This window comes from Gracilinanus agilis, chromosome 6 (genome assembly GCF_016433145.1).
Source record: "Gracilinanus agilis isolate LMUSP501 chromosome 6, AgileGrace, whole genome shotgun sequence".
Classification (NCBI taxonomy): Eukaryota; Metazoa; Chordata; class Mammalia; order Didelphimorphia; family Didelphidae; genus Gracilinanus; species Gracilinanus agilis.
Genome location: NC_058135.1, coordinates 49,641,747 through 49,666,796, shown reverse-complemented (window position 1 = coordinate 49,666,796; position 25,050 = coordinate 49,641,747). Strand labels below are relative to the sequence as shown.

Here is a 25,050-nt window from a genome sequence, read left to right as displayed (position 1 = left end):
TGTTTTTTTTTTCCTGTTGAATTTGATGTATTTCTATAGCAAATTGTATGTGTTCATTTCACATGAGTAAGGTTCATCTGATGCCCACCCTTCCCATCCATTCCTCCATGTTGTATATGCTTATACACTCCAGTTATGATTAAATGATCTACCTTCTTCCTCTCTACATTGGTCGAATTCTTCCTTTTGTCCTCTCTTTTCTTTCTCTTTCCTCTTCAAACTCTCAGAAGAGAACCTCTTCTTTTTCTTATTTAGTTCTCTTAATACCTTTTTTTCCCCCCAAACCCTTACTCTTGGAACCAATACCGTGTATTGGTTCTAAGGCAGAAGAATGGTAAGGGTCCAGAGTCACACAGCTAGGAAGTATCTGAGGTCAAATTTGAACCCAGGACCTCCCATCTCTGGGCCTGGTTCTCAATCCACTGAGCCACCCAGCTGCGCCTCTTAATACCTTTTATAGATGTTTATATTCTTTCTTTTTGAGCTCCCAATAATTGTATTTGGAATTGATTTGAAGAAGAGACCACTATTTGATTTGGAGAATTGTGATAATATTAAGGAAGTAAGACAATAGATAAATAATAAAGGACTCTCATCTTGGTGTTCATACCTGATTTGTTCTGTAAGCAGTAAAGGCTTATCACTAAATGTTTTGGACTGAGAATAGTTTGTTATTCTGAAAAAGCCAGAAGTATTGCTGGCCAGCCTTTCCCTCCAACCTAACATAGGCTGTTATTGTTTCTTTTGTACTCACCAAAGTCTCTCCAAATACCAGAGCTGGAAGGAACCCAAGGGAGCGTGTCAACTAATAGCCTCATTATATAGATGAAGAAACAGACTAAAAAAGACTCAGTCTTTAGGCACAGGGCCTAAGAGGGAAGCTTTCTGTGCTGTGAGTGACTTGGTTTATCTTTTTAATACTTGATACTAAGGGAGCTGTTTTTCAGTGTGATTAAGTCTTTGAATTTCAAAGATGTATCCTATAGAGGGAGAAAGGAATATGGTGATATCCATAGCTTTTTAGATACATCAGAGTAGCTTTTCTTCATCTACTTTGTAGAAAGATAAACTATAAATAATTCATTTTATTAGGTGTATAATAAGAATAAAATTTTGTTTGTACGCATAATGTCCAGAACTTTTCTAACGTAGTACAAAATATAAATTCTGTGGGTAGAATATGTATTTATATGTATATACATAGATACATAAATATATATACATATACAAGCATATGCATATATATAAATCTTACCTTTTCTAATAATGTTGTGGAGCACTGAGTCTGGATTCCAAGAGTCCAAATTCCAGCTTTGCCAGAGTAGTCTTGGGCAAGTCACCCATTTTCCTTGTGACCCAGTTCACTGTCATCAAAATGAAGGAGTTGGATTCCATCCCTTGCTGTTAACAAGCATATCTAATGTCAATAAAAATATAGCACTCAGTATATAATGCAATCATCCTAAGCCAGAAGTGGTAAAATAATAGTTTCTTAATAGTTATTGAGAAAGGATTTCTAATCTTTTTTTGTCTTCTGTATTTTTTTTTTTTTACTTTTAAGATTACTTTTTTTTTTGTCTTCTTTAAAAGGCATTTATGAGGGAAAACCAGGTGGCACAGTGAATAGAGTGCTAGGCCTAGAGTCAGGAGGACCCGGGTTCAAATGTGGCCTTGGGTACTTCTTAGCTGTGTGACCCTGGGCAAGTCATTTTACCCTTATTACTCAGCCTTTGCCCTTCTGTCTTAGAGTTGTTACTAGGAGAGAAGATAAGGAATTATTTTTAAAAAAGGCATTTGCAGTGCAATTAGATGGGCCTGAGTTAAAATCTTGCCTCTACTACTAGGTGACTTTGAGTAAATCACTTAACTTCTATATGCCTCATCTTACTTAACTATAAAATGGGGATAATAATAGCACCTGTCTCCCAGAATTATTGGGAGGCTCAAATGAGATAATATTTGTAAAAGTGTACTTAGTGCAGTGCCTGGCATGTACTAAGTGCTATATAAATGCTCATTCCCTCCTCCTAACCCGTCCAATCTCATTGAAATTCAATACTTTCTACCTAGCAGAAATAGGAAAAATGGAACAAAATATTTGTGGCTTTCTTCTTCCCTGTTCCATTGCTAGTCTTTCCTATCTTCATCTGAATAATCTGAGAAAACTTCAGAGATCAGGGAATATGGGAATTAAAAAAAATCCTGCCTGTATTTCTGCCTTCTGTTCTAATAATGGATGTTGAGACTAGATCAGAAATTCCTTCTCTAAATGCTTTATTTTTATTTTAAAAATATTTTTCCATGTTTACATCATTTTCTTTTCTTCCACTTTTCCCTCCCTCCTCCTGGATCCAACAAATGTTATACAAATGTTATTACTTGATACCTATTTCCTTAGTATTCATTTTTGCAAAAGAGAGATTTTTTTTTAAAGCCTAAACCCCACATCCTATATCCCTATAAACAAGTTATAAATCATATATTTTTCTTCCGCATTTCTACTCCCACAGTTCTTTCTCTCGATGTGAATAGCATTCTTTCTTATAAGTCCCTCAGAGTTGTCCTGGATCATTGCATTGCTATTAGTAGAAAAGTGGATATTTCCACAATGTTTCACTTTCTGTGTACAACATTCTTCTGGTTCTGCTCCTTTTGCTCTGCATCAGTTCATGGAGATCGTTCCAGTTCACATAGAATTCCTCCAGTTCAACATTCCTTTCAGCACAATAGTATTCCATCACCAACAGATACCACAATTTGTTCAGCCATTCCCCAATCGAGGAACACCTCCTCATTTTCCAATTTTTTGCCATTACAAAGAGCACATCTATGAATATTTTTGTATAAGTCTTTTTCCTTATCTCTTTGGGGTAAAATCCAACAGCAGTATGGCTGGATCAAAAGGCAGACAGTCTTTTAAAGCCCTTTGAGCATAGTTCCAAATTGTGTTCCAGAATGGTTGGATCAATTCACAACTCCACCAGCAGTGTATTAGTGTCCTGATTTTGCCACATCCCCTCCAACATTTTTTATTTTCCTTTACTCTCATATTGGCCAATCTGTTGGGTATAAGGTGGTATCTCAGCATTGTTTTGATTTGCATTTCTCTAATCAGGAGGGATTTAGAACACTTTCTCATGTGCTTATTGATAGTTTTGATTGCTTCATGTGAAAACTACCTATTCATGTCCTTTGACCATTTGTCAGTTGGGGAATGGCTTAATTTCTTGTACATTTGGCTTCGTTCCTTATATATTTGGAGAATTAGATCTTTGTCAGAGATTATTGTTATAAATTTTTTCCCCAGTTTGTTGTTAACCTTTCTCTAAATGCTTAATTCAGCATCTACCTAGCATTTCCACCAAGGTGAATGAGCCAGAACAGGAAGGCTGATTTCCCAGGGGAGCTCAGCGGAGGGAGAGGGGCTCAGATAAGGACAGTGCACATCTGTCTTGGACAGCTTTTCCCTAGAAAAGTATTTTTTGTAGTGACTTGTAGAGTTGGCTGTTTTGAGTCCCTCTGAATACTAAAACACTTCCGTGTATCATACATATAGTGGAGAGAGGGAACCTGGATTTTGGCTTGGTATTCCCCAAATACACATATACATCCACATATACAGTTATATACATCCATACACAAGCCCATTTGTATGTGTGCTTGTGGGTTCCCTCATTAGGGTATAAGCTCCTTATGGGGAGAAGTTGCCAAATTCTTTGTATGTGAATCTTCAAAGCCAAGCATGAGGACAGATTCGTGGAGGTGCTGATTCATTCGTTTCTCTTTGGGAATGAACTTCAAAGGTAGTATCATATTCATGGGAATAGTCGGCAGGAAAAATTTTAAACCCTTACCTTCCATTGTAGTCTCAATACTGTGTATCGGTTCACAGGCAGAAGGGCGGTAAAGTCTAGGCAGTGGGGGTTTAGTTGGTTTACCCCTTTTGCTGTTAAACAAGCATATCGAATGCCACTTAAAATGTAGCAATATACTAAGCAACCGTCCTAAGTCAGAAGTGGTAAAATAATGTTTATAGTTGTTGAGCAAAGGAAATTTCCCAGCTAGGAAGTATCTGAGGTCACATTTGAACCCAGGACCTCCCGCCTCCAGGGGTGGCTCTCGATCCACTGAGCCTGGGACATTTTTTTAAGAATTGAAATGTCTGGGGAAGAGTTCTCAGTGCTGGCCATGTGGGCAAGTTTTCAAATAGAAAATAACTCTTTTGAAAATCCCTAGTCACAAGGCTTTGCTTTTAGAAGTATCTGATTACAAACAGCTGAGAAACAGCTTTTAGTTGATGAATCAAGATTCATTACATCCCGACTTTACATCATCCATCTGGTGTGATGAAGCGAGTGGTACCAGGGAGAGAAATCCGAGACAAGCAGTCTTTACTTCTCCGGCAAGATTGCCCTGAAACCCTTCTGTAAAGACACTTCTGACTCCTGCCTGAAAGATGGTATTCAGCTGGCCAGACTGGCACTCTGTACCGAGTTATTCTGTGTAATAAAATAAAATGAAACAAAAGGCTGATGGAGCTGGTAGAAGGCCTGCCTGTCCAATAAAGATCCTAAAAGTGCCTTCCTCAGAGAAGAAGGCAGCCACTGGCTTAGAGAATGTAAAGCATGCAGCTTGGCGTTCCTGCCTATTTAGCCCTGTTATCAGCTCATCTGGCAACCAGTGTCTGTATCTTATTACCTGCAGGCTTGGACTTGCAGGTTTTGTTTGGACGGTTGGTCCAGAGACAGCTTTGGCCTCCTAGAGAAAGACTTCATTGTGGAGCCTGCGTGGGCGCTGTCCTGACCCTTTGCTAGGCTCTTTTCACAGCCCATCATTTTTTGCCAAGTAAAGTACCTGTTGGAGGAGATGACTTTGATGTTACCTCTCAGGGAGGCCAGAGGAGATGGGGAGGGAGGACCAGATGCTAATCAGGGGTGCCCAGAGGAGAGGAATGGGTAACAGAGATAGCTTCTCCCCCTCCCCCCCCCCCAGGGCCCTTCAGGGGACCTCTGAGGTTGTTTAGGAACCTACACTAGGGAGATAAAATTCCTGCTCTGGGGAGTGGGGCATTGGCACTTGGCTGCCTTTGCTAAAACTTTCCATTGGGTGTAAAAGGTATTTCACAGAGCTGGGATGTGTGCGTGGTATGTGAATTGGGTTGTTTCTTCATGTTGTACATGTGGTGATGTTTTACTGACTCACATTCTCCAAAGCACATAAATTCTCTTTTATTGCTCCATTTTCCCAGAACTAGCAGCCAAGTTTGGGGCTGGCGCTTTCTGGTTAGTCATTCAGTCAAAAGAAAATTATTTAGCACTTACTATGTGACGGGTGCTAAGTAGTGGGGTTACAAAGAAAGACAGAGTCCCGCTCCTCTTACTTTTTAGGGGAAATTCATACTAGCCCTCAAGGGGAAGACTCTGAACAGTTTAATCATGTTCCTCCCACCTGCAATTCATGCCAACTACTGAAGAAGACCATATGCAGATAACTAAGTGTATACAAGCTAGATGTACACTGGGTTCTAGACAGAGCCCTGGATTTGGAGTGACGAAAGCTCATCTGAGTTCAAATCCAGTCTCAGACGTGTCATAGCTATGTGACCCTGGCCAAGTCACTTAATATCCCATTTGCCTCAGTTTTCCCATCTTTTTTACAGATGAGGAAATTGAAGCAATAGAGAAGGAAATGGCAAATTATTCCAGCATCTTTGGCAAGAAAACCTGAAGTGAGGTTATAAAGAGTTGGATCTGACTGAACATCAACAGCAGCATACATAGATATGATGTATATATACCAAGTAGGTGGAGAAGGAGAGGAGAAGGCTCTGGCAATGGGAGGAGCTGGGAACAACTTCCTGCTTGAGCTAAACCTTGAAGGAAATAAGCTTGGAGACTGAGGTCAAGAGGGAGAACATCTAAGCCTAGATGATGGTCATTGCAAAGGCCCTGGGTTGAAGGGATGGATAGAGCACATCAAATGGGAATGGGTGAGGAGCACAGCGTAAGAAACTGGAAAGATAATAAAATGTGAAGCATTTTAAATACCCAGCAGCATTAAAAAAACACACACACACACACACACACACACACACACACACACACACACCCCAAACCCTTTACCGTCAGTCTTGGAATCAATATTGTTTATTGGTTCCAAGGCAGAAAAGTGGTAAGGGTAGGCATTGAGGGCTAAGTGACTTGCCCAGGGTCACCCAACTAGGTAGTGTCTGAGGTCAGATTTGAACCCAGGACCTTCTTCTTTCTCTAGGTCTGGCTCTCCCCTGAGCCACCCATCTGCCCCCAACATTTTCTATTTGATTGGAAAAGTAATATAGAGCTTCTGAAGTTTATTGAGCGAGGAGGGCAATATGCTTAGATGTACACACTTAAGTTCACTTTGGCAGTGGATTAGGGAATGAATTGGAGTAGGAACTGCAATGAATCAGGAAGACTAATTAGAAGAATTTTATAAAAGCCTAGGTGGGGTGATGAAGACCTATATCAGGGCAGCATCTATGTGTGGAGAAAAGGGTTCGTATGTAAGAGAATCAAAAATGCAGAGGTTAGTGCAAGTCAGGAGTCAAGGATGACACAAAGATTGCAAGCTTTATAAAACCTCAGTGACCGGGTGGTGTCCTCAGGGAAGTTGGGAAGGCAGAGGGCTTTAGGGGAAAGATATTGAATTTTATCCTATGTTTAAAATTTTATCTGATTTATAAAAAAGGCGTTAATTTAAAAAAAATTTATTTCTAGGGGCGCTAAATAATATTTTTTCTGGAAAGCGGGCGGTAGGTCAAAAAAGTTTGGGAACCACTGCTGTAAAGGTTACCAAGGAGTAGTTAAACAGGTAGGAGGAGAGTTAATGTCCTGACAATGTCCTAACCACTTAGAGCAGTGATGGGCAAACTTTTTAAAGAGGGGGCCAAAGGAAAGGAAATGTTCATCAGTCAATCTGTTTCTAAGGGAACTCTTTTGAAGTTTCATTGTAATTGTATCCTACTCATTGTATTTGTCAGATTAGGAATAATGTGGTGCTGCGGGATAGAACATTTCAGGGGGCCGTAGTATGCCCATCACTGCCTTAGAGTACCCAGAAGGAAGAGGTGATTGGCAGTGTCAAAGGTTACAGAGAGGTCAGAACAGAGAAGCCCTCCACCACTACTGTTGGCTTTGGTTGTTGCTATTCCGGGGTCTCAGCCATCAGCTCCATTCTTTGACTTTCAGAGTGGTCTTCTTTGTGTCCTTGGAGAAAATCCCTTTCGTCTTCCCCGCATGAGGCTTTCTTTTGTACTCTGCCTTCTGCCCCTATATCTGCCATGAGGTGGGTTTCTTTGGCCCTTACAGGATACACCATCATCTGTCATGCTCCTCCCTCCAGGGGCAAGCTCTCCTTGGCTTAACCATGCTTCTCCTGCCAGCGATTCACTCCTGACTACTGCCGGGCTCATTCTTCCATAATCGGCATATGCCCTTCCCCATCTCAGTGCTTCTGAAGTCCTGCCTGAGAAGGTGCAAACGTTGTTCTCCAGCTCCCCTTGCCTTCTCTCTTCCTTCAGACCACCCCAACTCCATCCCTCTAATGTCTGCCTACAATTAGCAAACTTCCTTTCATCTTAAATCTCTTCCGTTTTCCTGTTATTGACCTTCACTGCGTCCTGGCTCCCTCCCCACCCTTTCCAACATTTGTTATTTTTACATTCGCTTAAAACCCCAATTCCCTGGTTGCTGGGAGGAAGTTGAAATACTCCCTGCTTCTCATTGCTGCTTCTGAGTTTTCCTTCTACACCATCACTTTTGCCTGCTGGGGTGCATGCTGTATGGATTTCTTACCCAAATTGGATCCTGTTTGGCCATTGTTTATTTTTTTAACCCTTTCTTTCTGTCTTAAAATCAATACTAACTGTTGGTCCCAAGTGATTTGTCCAGGGTCACACAGCTGGGAAATGTCTAAGACCAAATTTGGACCCGAGACCTCCTGTCTCCAGGCCTAGCTCTCTATCCACCTAGCCATCTCAGTGCCCCTGGCAATTATCTTTTGATCCTTAGAACATTATTCTTTCTTCCTCAATGAGTTCAGTACCTGGCTCGCAGTATTTTCTCCACCTCAACCTCTGATCATATGCTAATACATCAACATACATATTGATATTTTCTTGACCTTCCCAAGTTCCCAGTCAACTAGGTAGTGTGGCAAACAGATTGCTGGGTCTGGGTTCAAATAAAACTTCAGACACAGACTAGCTGTAGGATTCTGGGCAATCATTGACCCTCAATCTCCCTCAGTTTCCTCATCTGTAAAATGGGGATAATAATAGCACTTACCTCCCAAGATTGTTATGAGAGCCAAATAAGATAATGCTTATTAAAGTGCTTAGCACATTTCCTGGTGCATAGTAAACACTGTATAAATGCTAGCTATAATAATAATAATAATAATAATAATAATAATAATTTTGGTTATGATCTGACTCATCCCCTCTTCCCTCAGCTACATAGAGATGATTATACCCTTAATCTTGCCATCATTCACAAATATTCCATTTCTGTGCTCATTATCTCTTAAATTCTTTTATTTTATCCTGATATTTTATCATTTTATATTTCTTTGTGTTACAACTCCAGGCTCCTTACGTTGTCCTTAGTGTGATCTCCATTCCTTCCATCTTTTGGTTCTGTCTCAGACCATTCTACACTACACATCGCTCACTACACTCTCTTCTTCTCCCTAACTCAGCCTCTTGTTGAACAATTTTAGCTCTATACTACCCTTAACTTGAGTTCCTGGACCCCCTTGGCCTATCATTGATCACTGCTTGCCATGCCCAAATCTGGATCACTCCTAACATTTGCCTCTTTTATTTCTTTTCATGTTCTGCTTAATGGAGCTGGAGGAAATCATGAAACTATGGTGAATCCACCACACACCAAATGTATTTAATCCCAACAGGACCCTCACTGCTACAAGACAATCCTTTGACTGCTCCCTACTCAATTCACCCACTCTCCACGGTGGCTATTTCAGACCTTCTTGCCTCAGCTCTCTCTCCCTCCATCCTTTCCACCATGGACCTTGAATGATACTTCATGAAAGAAATTGAGACCATTCACGAAGAATTCCTTCACTTCTCCTCATCTCAGATTCTTCTGATATCATACTTTATCTTCTCCTTCACTCTAATAACTAATGAAGAGTTAGCCCTTGGGCAGCTGGGTAGCTTGGTGGATTGAGAGTCTGGCCTGGAGACGGGAGGTCCTAGGTTCAAATCCGACCTCAGACACGTCCCAGCTGTGTGACCCTGAGCAAGTCACTTGACTCCCATTGCCCATCCTTACCACTCTTCCACCTATGAGACAATACACAGAAGTTAAGGGTTTAAAAAAAATATTAAAAAAAAAGTTAGCCCATGTCACTGTCATGGCCAGTCCTGTTCTGTGGACCTTTGATCCTATCCTCCTGTTGTCTTCACCAGGAGAATGGCTACATTATCATCCTGTCTCATTTTCAAATCTCTCCCTATTTACTGGCCCCTTAGCTGTGGCCCACAAACCACACCTATGTCTCTCCCAAGCTCAGAAAACTCTCATTTGATTCTACCATCCCTGGTGGCTATCATTCTATCTCTTTCCTGCCTTTTTCTGTTCCAATGCCTTGAGAAATCTATCTACATACTATATACCTTCATCTCCTCTTCTAAATCCTCTGTGATCTGGCTTCTGACCTCATCATCCAATTGAAATGGCTTTCTCTGAAACTATCTCTTTTTTCCTAGTGATGTCTTAATTGCAAAATCTAATGACCATTTCTCTCTACTAATCAAGAGATTCTGGACAGAGAATTGGTGTGAGTTTCTTTTAGAAAAATTCTGGGGAATGATCGATACCTTCTTTGGCAGGATAAATATGATTAACTCTCACCAATCAGCAGTGGTTCTATCTAGGATCAAGGGATTGTGGATTTTAAGCTCAAAGAGATGTTAGAGATCATCTAATTTGACTCCTTGGGTTGGCTAAGGACAAGAGAGGTTTGCCTAAGACCACACAGTCCCATCCTGACTTCTCCATATGGAAAACCTCAGAAAGAGCATGTCCTGAGTGTGGGATATTCTTCACCATCTAGAGTAAACCTATCAGTGAAAACAAGTAATCTTGAGCCTTGAATATTACAAATAAAAAGTTGAAATGATTACCCCCTTGGGTAGAAGAAGTCAGATTATGAAATGTTTTGTGTTCAATTTTATTTTGGGTTATAAAAATTCCTTTCAAACATATCGAACATAATTGCTCACTTTGAACAAATCTATGATGTAAAAGGTGACTTAGACATGTCCCTCCATTGTTAACATTTTTTCCTATCAGAATATCCATCTAATCCAACCTCCTCATTTTACCTAAGGAAAAGAGACCTATGAAAAGGAGGGAACAAGGGTGGTGACTGGCCCAAGGTCACACTGGTGGTCAATATCAAAGATAGGAAATGAATCCAGGTCTTAGGACTCTGGAGCTCTTTCCACTGCATCAGTGTAAAGAGAAAGTGCATGGGCCACATTAAGAGTTTGAATCTTTTCTTTTAATTCTTTAAGATGAATACTTTCATAGAATCATTTATTTAGAGCTGAAGGGCCCTTAGAGGTTATATAAACCATCTCATTTTACAAATGAGAATCTGAGGCATAGAGACATACTGTGGCTTGTCCAAGGTCATATGGGTTCTGAGCCCCAGTACTGGCCTGACCCTTGATTTCTGAGCCTTGCTGTTGTCTGAGCCTACCTGGTACAACTTGCTTTAGTCAGCCTAATCAGCTAATGTTGCAGGGGAAGGGAGGGTGGTGGAATGCCTGCAGAATGCAGAAAAGGGCAAAGCTTTGGGCAATCCAGTGATATTAGAAGGGTAAATAACAGAGCTGGAATTTGAACCTCAGGCCCTTTGACTCCAAATACAGCATTCTTTCTACTTTATCATGTTGCCTTGAAATTAGATGCAGAAAAAAGCTTTTTGACAGAATACGACACCCATTCCTATTAAAAGCTGGAGAACATTGGAAAAAATGGAACATTCCTTAAAGTGATAAAGAGTATCTATCTAAAACCCTCAGCAAACATTATCTGTAATGGGGGATTGGCTAGAAGCCTTCCCAGTGAGATCAGGGGTGAAGCAGGGATGTTCGTTATCATTACTTTTATTCAATATTGTCCTAGAAATGCTGGCTACAGTAATAAGAGAAGAAAAAGAAACTTGAAGGAATTAGAATAGGCAATGAGGAAACTAAGCTATCACTCTTTGCAGGTGATATGTAGTATACTTAGAGAATCCTAGAGATTCGACCGAAAACTAATAGAAATAATGAACAACTTTGGCAAAGTTGCAGGATATAAAATAAACCCTCATAAACCATGCTGGCTTGAAATGCTCCTCTAAGCAGCAGGATTGTTAACATTTGCTTGTGTGTTAGTTATTGAAAGTTGAGGTGCAGTTTTTCTTTTTTGCTTGCTTTCCATGAATTCTCACTTTTTTTTTCTTTTGCTATTCAAAATAGGTTTATTTCCGGACAGTGGAACTTATAGAGGCTCCAATAGCAGGGTCTTCAGGCTTAAGTTTCTACTTCAAAATTAATGGACTTCCCATATTTATCAAAGGATCTAACTGGATTCCAGCAGACTCCTTCCAGGATAGAGTAACTGTGGACTCGTAAGTTAGAATTCACTTCATTTTTTTAAAGCCATATATGGTTTTTAAGAGGCAGTCATTTATTCATACTGTGCTAATGTAACAATAACAAGGGACCAATGCTTTGGACCATTTTAATAAATCTCTATTTTTAAACAGTATCACATTTAACCATCTCAGATTGGTGAGAACTTAGCATTTTTTTTTTCCAGAGAAGAGTCCATAAATCCTTTAACCATTTGTTGATATAGTTAACTACTTTAGAGAATATTGCCCTCTGGGCTAATCCACAGGCTGATAAACTGGTTCCTGAAAAATCAAGAATTGTCCACTTTTTACTATTTTAAAAAATTATTATTAAAAATAACAAATTGCTTTGGAATAAGCCTTGCCTCTCTTTTCGGAATGTTAAGATTTACTTGTCTTGTACTTTGACTTTGCAAATGAAAATAAAATAAAATTTAGCCATTTTTTAAAATTGGAGAACAAAAATAGAGAAAACTTGTCTCGAGGTCAGCAGTTTTTTGTTTTTTTGTTTTACAAACTTCAAAACTATGGACTTAGAAAATGTGCAGCAAATTCTCAAAGTTCCCTATTACAAAAAGGAACATTTTTCTTTATAATATTGATATAGTTTTTCTTGATTTTGAAGTTTACCATGATTTTGAAATTGTTTGGTATTTTGTATTTATTGTCTATTGCTTAATGTGTCTATTATTTGACATTTTATAAAAAAAATTTGGTTAGAACCTTCATGATTGGCATCTGTCAAATATTCACAGTAACTTCCTCTGTTGTTATTTAAAGGTACTAAAAAATAAATAAAACATTTTTTCCTGTGACTATAAAAAAGGTACTAATATTTTGTAATTTTTTCTAGTAGGTTAAGTTCTTTCATTTTTTTTAAAAAACCTTACCTTCTGTTGGAGAGTTGATACTAATTTCGGATTCTAAGGCAGGAGAGTGGTAAGGGCTGGGCAATTGGAGTTGTAACTTGTCCAGGGTCACACAGATAGGAGGTGTCTGAGACCAGATTTGAATCCAGCTCCTTCCAACTCCAGGTTTGGCACTCTATCCACTGTGCTACCTAGCTGCCTCTCTTAAATTCTTTAAGGCACAGGATATGGGGGTCAGGAATTTTTTTTGGACATTGTTGTTTTTGATTTTTGTTCTCTTTACAGAATTTATGGATGGAATTGGGTCCTTGTTACAAAGAGCATATGACTTTCTGTCCCAGGTCATCCTTTTTTCCCTTATTCTTCTATCCTCCAGACCCCCCCAGGAAGATTCTGGGCCTTCATTTTTTTCTTATATTTTTAAAATTCTGAACTTAAATATTGACTAGAATATGGGCTTCCTTGACCCAGTAAAACAAAAAGAGTTGTGCATGAAGCCAGGAATTTTTGTTATTAACTTGGACTCCCTTTAAAGGATATAACAAATTAAATGTTAAATTTTTTTCTATTTCAGAGGACTTTCAAGCTTTCAAAGCTGTTCTGCTTGTTGTATGATTTATTTTTGCATTCCTTCTGTATATTTCAAAAACATACTTAGTGACCCTCTCTTCTTTCTTTTCTTTTCCTTTCTTCTCTTTAGGTGGCAGCCATATTCTTAGATTCCTTCTTCCTCCCCACCTCCCAAATTGAGAAAAACAAAACCCTGTATTAATTTTACATGGTCGAGCAAAACAAATTTCCCCTTTGGCTATGTCCAAAAATGAGTATATCATTCAGCAGCCTGAATCCATCCCCTCTCTGTCAGGAGGTGGGTACCATGTTTCATCATCAGTCCCTTGGAATCTTATTTGGTCATTGCACTGATCAGTTTCTAAATCTTTTGTAGTCATTTAGTTTAATAAGGACATCATACAAATAATTCTCTTGATTCTGCTCACTTTACTCTGAATCAGTTTATACAATTCTTCCCAGGTTTTTCTGAAACAATTCCTTTTTTTATTTCTTAGTGTAAAATTTAAATTTAAATAAATAACTCCAGGTTCTTATTTTTCTGTAGTTTTTTTTTTTAATAATCACTAAAGATAGAAAAAGCAAATTAAAGCCTAATCTAACCTAACTGACCATGTGTGTGCACTCTCCCGCCTGGCTCTCAGCCCAGGCTCTGCAGCCACGTTCAGGGAAGTAGAGAGAGGGGACAGTGTCACACCAAAACTTTTATTCTGCCAACCCCCACTCCATGCATCCATGCAGCATAAGGAATACTGGGTAAGGTGAGCTGGGTCCGAGGAGCCTTGGGGAGTGAATTTTATTTACACATTAGAGTACAATAATTATATTTATATGCCACATATTTTCACTAGTCCTCAGTTGATTGGAACCTCTTGGTTTCCAGTTCTTTGCTAAAACAAGGAAAGCTATTATGAATGAATGCAACATTTAAATACTTATTATATGCCAGTGGTTCCCAAACTCTTTTGGCCTACCGCCCCCTTTCCAGAAAAAATATTACTTAGCCCCCTAGAAATTAATTTTTTAAAAATTTTAATAGCAATTAATAGGAAAGATAAATGCACCTGTGGCCATCACCACCCTCCTGGATTGCTGCAGCACCCACCAGGGGGTGGTGGTGCCCATTTTGGGAATCACTGCTATATGCAAAACACTGTGTTAAGTCCTGGGAAAAGAAACAGAAAAGTAAGACTCCCCTGCCCTCAAGGTACTCATATTCCAGTGGACTATAAATATTTTTAGACAAATGAAACCTTTTAAAAAAAAAACCTCTTTGAGATATTGGCCTAGTAGTGGTATTACTAGGTCAAAAGGTAAGAATATTTAGTGACTTTTTGTGCCTGACATTACTTTTCAATATGGCTAGCCCAGTTCATAGATCCATTAATGGTACAAAAGTATGCCTATTTTTGTAGCCCCTTCAAAAACTGATATTTTCTTTTTTGTCATCTTTGCCAATCACATGTGTTCCAGAAGTGGAACTTAGAGAGTTGTCTTAATTTTATTTTCTAATTATTAATGATTATTATTGGATATTAATGGAACATCATTTTCATTTATATTTTTTTCTTTTGAAAATCACCTGTTCATTTCCTTTTACCATTTATCTGTTGGAGAGTAATTTTTTGTTCTTAAAATTTTGGATGAGATCCTTATGTGTCCCATATATGAGATATTTATCAGAGAAATTTTCTGCAGAATATTTTTTTCCTTCTCAGTAATTTATTTCTCCCCAGGTCAGACTTTCATCAAGGAGTCTAGATTAATTTCTGAGTTTTCTCTCCTGGTTTTATTGGAGATACTCCTAAAGTAACCTGATGGGTCTTTTTCTTGGTTTGAGTAGTTATAAGGTGAGTTGGAAGAAGACAAGATAGAGTAGAGACTCATTAAAAGAGAGAAATCTCAGATGGAGGAATAAAGAAGTAGGTGTTCTTATTAGAGGATGGATTTTGTCCAATAATTTTTCATTTTAAAACCTTTACCTTCCATCTTAGAATCAATACTCTAGGTATTGGTTCCAAGGCAGAACAGGGGAAAGGGCTAGGCAATGGGGTTAAGTGACTTGCCCAGGGTCACACAGTTAGGAAGTGTCTGAGGCCACATTTGAACACAGAAACTCTCATCTCCAGGCCATTTTATCCATTGGGCCACCTAACTGCCCCTGTTCACTGACACTCCCTTTCAATGGATATTTTAGCACATTGAAAATACTCTTCCTCCCATAGCCAGATCCCTCCCCATGCTGGTCCACCCAGAACCCATCTAGGCTGCTTGACAAGGTCTATGAGATGGGAGCCACCAACTCTTTTCCATCCAGTGAGACGAAAGGACCACTGGGCCTTATGATTTTCTTATTCCTTGGAGATGCCCAGCAGCACTGTCATCAGGGTAACTAACTAAGGACTCTTGGGCCTTGCCATCCACCCTGCAACTGCACCCTTAGGATTTCTGTACCTTTCCATAAACCATGCCACTGAGCTTTCTTTTATGTGTTGCTTCCTTTAATTAGTGTGTAATTTCCTGGGGAGCAGGAGCAGAGATCATCTCTCCTATTTCCATCTGTAGCACTTAGCTCAGAGTTTGGCATATAGTAAGCCCTTAACAACTACTTTTCATTCATTCATTATAAATATAAGACATCTTTGTAGGGTAAGTATAAAAGTATTCTATGCTTACTGCCAACATTTGCATTTTTATTTGCTTTTATTTTATTAGGGAGGTAACTTGAAGTCTAGAGTTTTTCATTTGCCCTACAGTTTTCTCTTTTACATATCAGGAATTATTTTCTTTTTATTCCAATCTTCAGCAATGCAAATTGCATGCGTCAGTGGACTATCTAGCTAGGCTTCATTTTCGTTTCTTTTCAAACAAGTTATTGATGCTTAAAAAACTCCATTTCTGTCACTTCCTAATGAGGTGATTGAAAGACAGTTAAGCTGTGGAACATCAAAATGTTGATTCTGTCCATATATGCCTCATTGCCCACGTACATTATACTAACTCGCTGAGAGGCACTGGTTCTCTGAAGTCATTACTAGGCACTGCATTAATAAGAATTATGAAGCCTTTCAAAATTTCATTTGCCTTATTGTGGTCCTTGTATACACTGTTCTCTCGCTTCCTTTTCCTTATTCTGTTCTGCATCATTTTATACAAGTATCTGCCATGTTTTCCCTGAATTATTCATATTCATTTTTTAATGCTACAATATTACACTAGATTCATTTGAACCAAAATATATTATGTCATTCCTTAATCAACAGGTACCTACTTTGTTTCCAGTTGTTTTGCGACCACAGAAATGAATAGTTTGTTTTATTGAGACTTTTCCCACTATCTTTGATCTCCTCAGGGTATATGCCTCATCTTAGTATCTCTGGGTCAAAGGTCAGGTGCAATATTGCATCTTTTTTTTTTACTATAATTCCAAATTGTTTCACAGAAAAGTTAGAAGCATGCACAGTAGAACCAACAGCATATGTATTCCTCTTTTCTTTCAGCTCCTCCAACATGTAACATTTTGCGCTTTTTTTTCTGTGCCAGTTCGATGAGTGCAAAGTGTTTTTTTTAATTTTATTTAAAATTAAAGTTTGTTTTAATTTTTACCCCTCTTGTAATTAGTGATTTTGTTTTCATTTTTTTACAGTTTAACTTTCAACTAATTATCCATCAAAGATATGAGAACTGAGGATTTATTTGAGATGTCATGCTTTTTCTTTTTTTATTTGCATTTATTATATTTCATATTTTTAGGTTTCAGAACTGTTTATATTTAATTCTCTGTTCTGCCATAGATTACGACTTCTTTTGCAATCTGCTGTGGATGCTAACATGAATACTCTACGAGTTTGGGGAGGGGGTGTTTATGCGCAAGATGAATTCTATGAAATCTGTGACGAACTAGGACTAATGGTAATTACCTATTTTGTGTTTGTCCCTTCCTGCTGGCTTTGACCAGTTTTCTGTTCATAATATTTATATCTTATGATCCTATGAAGTATTTGTTGCAAATTCTACACAATTTTCTCTTTGTTTTTATGATTTAATTTAATCATTTTTATAAAGTTCTTAGGTTTAAACATGAACAGAAAAAGTTATACATTGTTGGGAAAAGCATTTCAGAAATCACCCAGTCCCCAAGTATTTATTGAATGCCTACTTTGTAACCAGGACAATTGTAGGTAGGAACCAAATAGGTGTGAGATATACTACCTTTGTCCACAAGGAGCTTACAGTCTAGTTGGAATAATAGCAAGGAATACCTGCCCAAGTCCATAAGTGACTGGGTTTGCCAGAGTCCATTAGGGCAGCCCCAGATGGGCTCCACTTTATAAGCATGACTTCTGGATGCCCAGAATCAAACTAGGATGTTTCTTCTCCCCTTTTATTTTCCTCTTTACTCATGTGCTAATAGAATAAAGCCAAGGTAGATAAAGTAAGGGCCATCCAGAGAGTTAATGTCAGTGTTCCTTTAAGATTTTTTATTTAAGTATTTTCCCAAGGTTACATGATTCACATTCTTTCCCTTCCCCTTTCCCTCCCTACTCCCAGAGCTGACAAGCAATTCCACTGGGTTATACAAGTGTTATCGCTCTATACCTATTTCCATATTATACATTTTTGTAATAATCTTTCAATATTCCTGAACTATATTTGTTTGAAGAGGTCATTGTTCAGTCATTTATCCTCAATATGTAACCAACCCAGCTTTTTTAACTGGTTGTTCATATGCTTGAGGATATTTTTATACCATGTTTCCCACAACCTGCATTGATTTGCCGTCTACTTTAGACCCACAATGCAATTTTCCATTGCTATTTTGGTCACCAGCAAACATCTACGTTAGTAAAAATGGAGAGTAGGACAAATCAATTAGAATACAGCATAAATTAAAATAGAGATTAAAAAAATTAGGGAATTAAAGAAGGTAGAGACCACTGTGGCCTGGAGCAGTTATAGGACAAACTTCTGGATAGAAGATGGCTCAGAACTGGGTCCAAAGAGATTACTAGCCTTGGCCAAAGTCACAAAGATAATATCCCAGGTGGTGCTGGAACCCGGGTCCCCTGGACCAAGTTATAAAAAAACCCAAAGGTTAAAAAAATCCCTTACCTTCCATCTTAGAATCAATCCAAATATTGATCCTGATGCAGAAGAGCATGCACTTACTGACTGTGTGACCCTAGGCAAGTCATTCTGTTTCTTCATGTGTAAAATGAGCCAGAGAAGGACCCTACTGGGGGGTTTTCTTGACAAAGATACTGGAGTGGCTTGCCATTTCTTTCTCCAACTCATTTTACAGATGAAGAAACTGAGGCAAACAGAGTTTAAGTGACTTGCCCAGAGTCATCAACCATTGGGCTAAGTGAGACCAGGGATGGAGGGAGAAATATATTGAGGAATCTCAGAGCTAGAGGTTGCTGTAAGGGCCAAGATTTGATCTGTATTGGATGAAGCAAAGGTGGAAGTTTGGGCAGAAAATGGAATTTCAGTTTCCATCTTGGAAGAGGTCTAAAAGTCCCAGTTGGTGAGGTCTGAGGAATGGTCATACCAGTGTGAATTGAAGAGTGAAGAAGGAGTTTATTGGAATCGAGGATGTAGAGTAGTTTCTCTGGTGAAGTTGTAGTAGAAATGTTCTGAAGTTTTGAAGCCCAGTGGCAAAGGATATGGCAGAAGAGGACCATGGAACAAGTACTAAAGGCACTGGGAAAGACGCAAGATTGACCTGGCTGTCAATAGGTCAATGAGAGCAGCTTGCTTAGGGAGAGAAGGCACATTCTAATGGCATAGGGTTGGAAGCAGAAAATGTCATCGAGGGGTGATGGTGAAAGGAGGATATTTGAGTGAGGAGTGAGATGAGTGAGGGATGGTTGATCTTTTCAGAGAGTTACAAGAAATTTAAAATGTCTTCAGGGGAAATCAAATGAAGTGATTTTTTTTACACATCCCCTTTAAAGCTATCCAAAAGGAAAGAATTAAATGAAGGAGTTTCATACCAAACGTGAGTAAAATTTGATATTAAACTTGTTGGACCAGTTTGATTCATTGGGATTTTAACAATCTCTAAAGTCATTTTCGATTTGTGTGTGGGTTGACTGAAAGTCTGTTTTGTTTTATTTTGTTTTTAACTAGAATAGAATAGGCATAAAAATATGAAACGTTCAAGTAGACATGGATTTGCATATTTTGTTTAACTTATAATTTGAATTTTTCTGCGTCTGGGAGAAACAAAAAATTCCCCCATTATAAGAAAAGAAATGAAATAATCTTGTTTCTGCAAGACCTTGACCTTTAATGGCTCAGAGATGTCATGTGCTTCTCCATGTCAGCCTCATTATGATAGTGGAAGGTGAGGAAGGAAAGAACTAGATTAAGAAAGAGGGAGTTCTCTTCTTTTCCATCCAATACTTGTTTTCCTGAATCCTTCTTTTCTTCCCCCTTCTTTTCCTTTAGCCCTTCCACCTTCTTTTCCTTCTTCCATTTTTGGACCTCCTGCCTCAGTTTCAACCAATTAGACATTTAGTTTTTAATCATGAGATTGGTCCTAAGTGAGCTCTTTAAGGGCAAGGACTATCAAATTTTTTCTCCAACTCATAAAATTAAAGAAAGAACAATAGGGGCAGTTAGGTGGCACAGTGGATAGAGTGCCAGGGTTGAATTCAGGAAGACTCATATTTCTGAGTTCATGTCTTGCCTCAAATATTTCCTAGCTGTGTGACCCTGAGTAAGTCACTTAACCCTGTTTGCTTCAGTTTCTTCACCTGTAAAATGAACTGGAGAAGGAAATGGCAAATCATTCCAGTATCCTTTGGGGTCAGGAAGAGTCAGACACAACTGAAACTGAACAACAATAAAACAATAACTCTGGAGAAGCTTAACTTATCGTTCTGGGAGTGGGGGGAAGAACAGACAAATATGGGAATATCAAGGAGAATAAAATACAGGGTAATATACTCTACGTGCCTGGGACTGTTATGATAGTAGTGACAGCCTGTCAGGAACCTGGAGATGGTGGCCAGTTGGTCTCTAGTGATGCTCCAGCTAGCTTATGTACTAAGATGAAGTTCCTTCTGTGAATCGAAGAAATATGATAGGTAATTGTCACCATGAGACCCTGGGCAAGAAACTTACCCCTCATTGCCCAGCCCTTACCACTCTTCTGCCTTGGAACCAATATATAGTACTGAATCTAGGATGGAAGTAAGGGTTTAAAAAATAAAGAAATGTTATAGGTCAGGCAAGATTGCAGGCTGGCCCTACTCAGAGCCATCATGGTGTCAGAAGACAGTAGAATGAATAGTGATCCCTTATGTTCTGATATCTTAAGGAGATAGGTCTAAACAAATTAGAAATGGCAGAACCCCACCTGCTGGGCAATCCTTAAAAAAATAAAACAACTAACTTCAATTTACTGCCCAGAAATAAAAGTTGAAATCAAGGAGACGGTAAAATGTCAAGTGGGAAAGGACAAGGAAGACCTGAGGTCACTGGAAATTTTCACATAGTGCAGACTCCAGGAATTGCATCTGATAATGAAATGAATGATAAAAACAGCATTGATATCTCAAATGACTTGAAAGGAAGACGGGCATACGTAGACTAAAATCCTAAAAAACCTTTTAGGAATTTGAGAGGATGAGTATAACTAGTGGAACAATAACAAAAACCAAACTGATATCTGCCACAGCCATCATAATTCTTAATTGAATATTTCCTCCTCGGCCTTTGATAAAAAATGTAAAGGGGCAGCTGGGTAGCTCAGTGGATTGAGAGCCAGGCCTAGAGACTGGAGGTCCTAGGTTCAAATCCGGCCTCAGACACTTCCCAGCTGTGTGACCCTGGGCAAGTCACTTGACCCCCATTGCCTACCCTTACCACTCTTCCACCTATAAGTCAATACACAGAAGTTAAGGGTTTAAAAATTAAAAAAAAAATGTAAAAACATTCCAGGACCTGTATGCTGCCCTCTAAATAGCAGCCACTGCTGTGGCAAGAACCACAGGAATCAAGTTGGACCTATGAAGGAATACCATGAGGATAGAGCCACATGAAACTATGTCAGAAATGACAGGAGAGAGCGATTGAAGAGATGAGGAAAGATGATAGAAGGTTATATTGCTGGTACACATATTAGAAAACCATATTTCCCAATAAAAGGAAAAAAATAGATGAAATAAAAACATATCAGGAATTCTAGGTTCTTTAGTTAGCCAGAGTCAGAAAGTAAAGGCAGAAGGAGTCAGAGTGATGCAAAAAAACCAAAAATGAGTCATTCAGCATCAACTGAAAACTTTGGCAAAGTTCGAGAAGAAAACAGGTGAGAGAGAACCCCCAGATAAGAGAATGGGCAAGATTTCTGGTCTTCTGTCTATCAGAAAAAGCCCCCTGGTAAAAAAATGCAAGAATTTGGGTAAAACAAAAACAGCAAATGTGGACCCTGTTAAACTAATGAGTGACAAAGAGTTTGTCAAGGAGGACAAGAAACTCAAGCTTCCCTACAGAATGGGTAAATGATAATTATTAACTCATATGCTTCAGAACAATGATGCTTGAGTTACTAGCAAAACACTAGCTTCCTCTTAAAGGCAAGTCTAATCCTACCTTTCTTAACAGAAGGCATATCTAGTGCCAGAAGATGAGAACACGGATGACTCCTCCAAACATAGGATGTATTTTTGTACTTTATACAAAACAATCACACCTTTTATCACTTAAATATGACAACAGAGACTCCATAAATGCTTAGCAAACAACATTCTGGTTGAAGAACAAAAAATGAGCATTTAAGAAATTATTATTTTACAAATTTTATTTTTATTATCGTGCAAAACACACTTCCATATTGGTCACTGTTGTAAGAGCACACTTGTATAAAACCACCCCCCCTCTCCAAATAAAACCATAAATACACTGATATGAAAGATAACCTGCTTTGATCTGCATCCATCTGACTCAGTAGTTTTTTCTCTGGAGGTGGATAGCATTCCTCATCATAAGTCTTTCAGGATTGTCCCTGATCATTGCATTGCTGAGATTAGCCAAGTTTTTACAGATAATCTTTGTCCAATATTGTTATGACCGTGTTCTGCCACTTCTGCTTGTTTACCTCGGCATCAGTTCCTGCAGATCTTTCCAGCTTTTTATGGAATCATCTTGTTTATGATTACTTATAGCACAATAGTATTCTTTCAACAACGTGTTACCACAATTTGTTTAACCATTCCCCAGTCGATGGATATCCCCTCAGTTTCCTGTTCTTTGTCACTTCAAAAAGAGCAGCTATAAATATTTTTGTACAAGAAGGTCCTTTCCCCTTCTTTAATCTCTCAAAGGGATTATGCCTTGTTTTAAAGCCCTTTTGGCATAGTTCCAAATCACTTTCCAGAATGGTTGGAACAGTTTACAATGCACTAGCGTCCATTTGGGAAAGTATTGAACAATTTGCCTGTAAAAGGTCCATAACATGTATAATATCTTTGTGGGTTATTGCCTTTGGCTTAGTTCCCCACTCATGTTTCACTTATATAGTGTTGTTTATTCATTCAGTTGTGTCTGACTCCTCATGATCCCATGGATTATTGTCTGTGAGATTTTCTTGAAAAGTGGTTTGCCATTTCCTTCTGCAATATGTTGCCCTTTTACAGATGCGGAAGTGAGGCAAATAGGGATTGAATGACTTACCCAGATTAATGAGTAAGTGTCTGAGACCAGATTTAGATTCAGATCTTCTTGACTCCAGGGCCAGCACTTTATCCATTGCACCACCTAGTAGTCCTATTCATGTACTATAAATATTTATAATATAATATATTACATAATATGATATTACAACAATACATATTATATACTTATTATATAATATTTGTAATAATTTTATAATTGAAGCATAGTGGGAATGCTAGAGTGTTTTATATTCACATGGAACATTTTTAGCTGTATATATCAAGTCAATAGTGCCAAGACCAATATGAAACCTGGAATTTCTTAGGAAGACAGTTTTCAGCCCTTCTTGATTTTATCTACCCTTAAATCCTTATCATCTCTCCTAAGGAGAACTATGTATGACTTCTAAATTAAGGAGAAAAATTAAACCAAAACGTTTTATTAATTGCTTCATGTCCATGGATGATATCAGACGCTATCATTCCAATAAAAAATGCATTAAGCAGCTCTTTTGTCTAATGGAATCTTTCTTGAATGATATCTAAATGAGATATGGATTTGATAAGTCTAATACTGTTAATTTATCTCAAGGAGACAGGAGCTACTAAAAGCTTTTGAATCCAGTGACATATCAAGCATTAAGATATATTTTTAAATCTTAGAATCTAAGCTGAATGTGAAAAACATGTTTAAAGCAGTCTCGATAGAGCAGACTTGAAAAGTATCACAATAAAAACCTACATGCACAATGTCAATAAAACAGCATAATAAGGTGGCTGTAGGAAGATGAACACTTGAGACAGAAAGGAAGAAGAAGACTGATATATCTTCTTAGGACATTTTATAAGAACAAAACCCAAGGAAATACTTTGGGAACAGGCAGACCTCACTTCAAACAGCATTCGTACTAAAAAGCTGATAAGAGCTACTCCAGTGCATTTGCTGAATGTAACTGGAAGTGATTTACTTTCCAAGAGAACTGATGAAAACACACGTCAGGAGCTATCCAAGAATAGCCACTGGGATGGCGTAAAACTGATTGAAATAAGACCAAAGTTGGCCTGTCCAAGGCCAGGGTGGTTCTGGGGCTAAAGTCCAATTTTCCTGTGGGATTGGAGATAAGTGTCAGGATACATATAAAAGAATGATAAGATAACACACTTTCTTTAAAGGTTATTTCTAACCAAATTTTATTTTCATTATATTTATTATATTTTTATTTATTATGTTTATTTTATTTTTATTTATCATTATATTTATCATTTTTCTTTTCATTAAAAATATAAGAATGGAATAAAAATTAATTTACAATATTTTAAAATTTATCCAACACTTCATATCTTATTTGATTCTCATAATTCTTTAAAAAAAACCACTCTTCTGTCTTAGAATCAAAACTATGTACTGGTTCCAAGGCAGAAAAGAAGGAAGAAGGAAGAGCTAGGCAATGGGGGTTAAATGACTTGGCCAAGTTCACCCAGCTAGAAAGTGTCCAAGACCAAATTTGAACCCAGGACCTCCAATCTCTGAACCTGGCTCTCAAGTCATTGAGCCACCCAGCTGCTCCCTCATAATTAGACTTTGAAGTATGTGCCCATTATATCTGTTTTACTGATGAGGAAGCTAGGGTTTAGAGAAATTAATGACTTACTCAAGGTAACACAGCTCATAGGTGTTTGAGGCTGGATTTGAACTCAGATCTTACTGACTCTAAGGCCAGCATTTTTCTCAGTGAGGTCTCTCTTTATTAATTTTCACTAATTTGACTACTCGTATCTTCAAGTTAATTTGACTTTGTCATTTGCATGAACTCCATCTCTCTAAGCAGTAAAAGACGTTTTCTTTGTAGTAAGATTATTAATTGAATGGTTTCTTTTTTAGAAGTTATTTACCAGCCTGCATTTTTGCCTTGTAGATATGGCAGGACTTTATGTTTGCCTGCGCTCTCTACCCCACTGACCAGGCCTTCATGGATTCAGTGAGAGCCGAAGTTGTTCATCAGGTATGAATGCCAGTGAAATATGAGTTTGTAATGTTCGTCCTGATGCTCCAGGTTTCTTTTAAAAAGAGTTTTATCGATACCTCTCTTGCATATGCCACAGTCATTTCCCAATACAGCCTATTTTCCTACCAAACTCATTATTGTAATGGGAAAAAATGAATAAAAGTAACATACAAAGCATTTGTGCCTGAGAGCACTTACAACATTCCATCATCTGTTCTCTGGGACTAAAATGGATCATTTTGGTTAATA

General features: G+C 38.3%; 1 protein-coding gene across 1 annotated transcript in view; it reads left to right on the top strand.

Annotated features, from left to right (window-relative positions):
* MANBA (mannosidase beta) overlaps positions 1 to 25,050 on the top strand; it is a 125,346-nt gene that overhangs the window by 46,148 nt on the left and 54,148 nt on the right. The window contains exons 8-10 of the mRNA XM_044680364.1: positions 11,537 to 11,688; positions 16,928 to 17,045; positions 24,712 to 24,798. Coding sequence (XP_044536299.1) covers positions 11,537 to 11,688; positions 16,928 to 17,045; positions 24,712 to 24,798 — 357 coding nt within the window. The remainder of the gene's footprint in view (positions 1 to 11,536; positions 11,689 to 16,927; positions 17,046 to 24,711; positions 24,799 to 25,050) is intronic.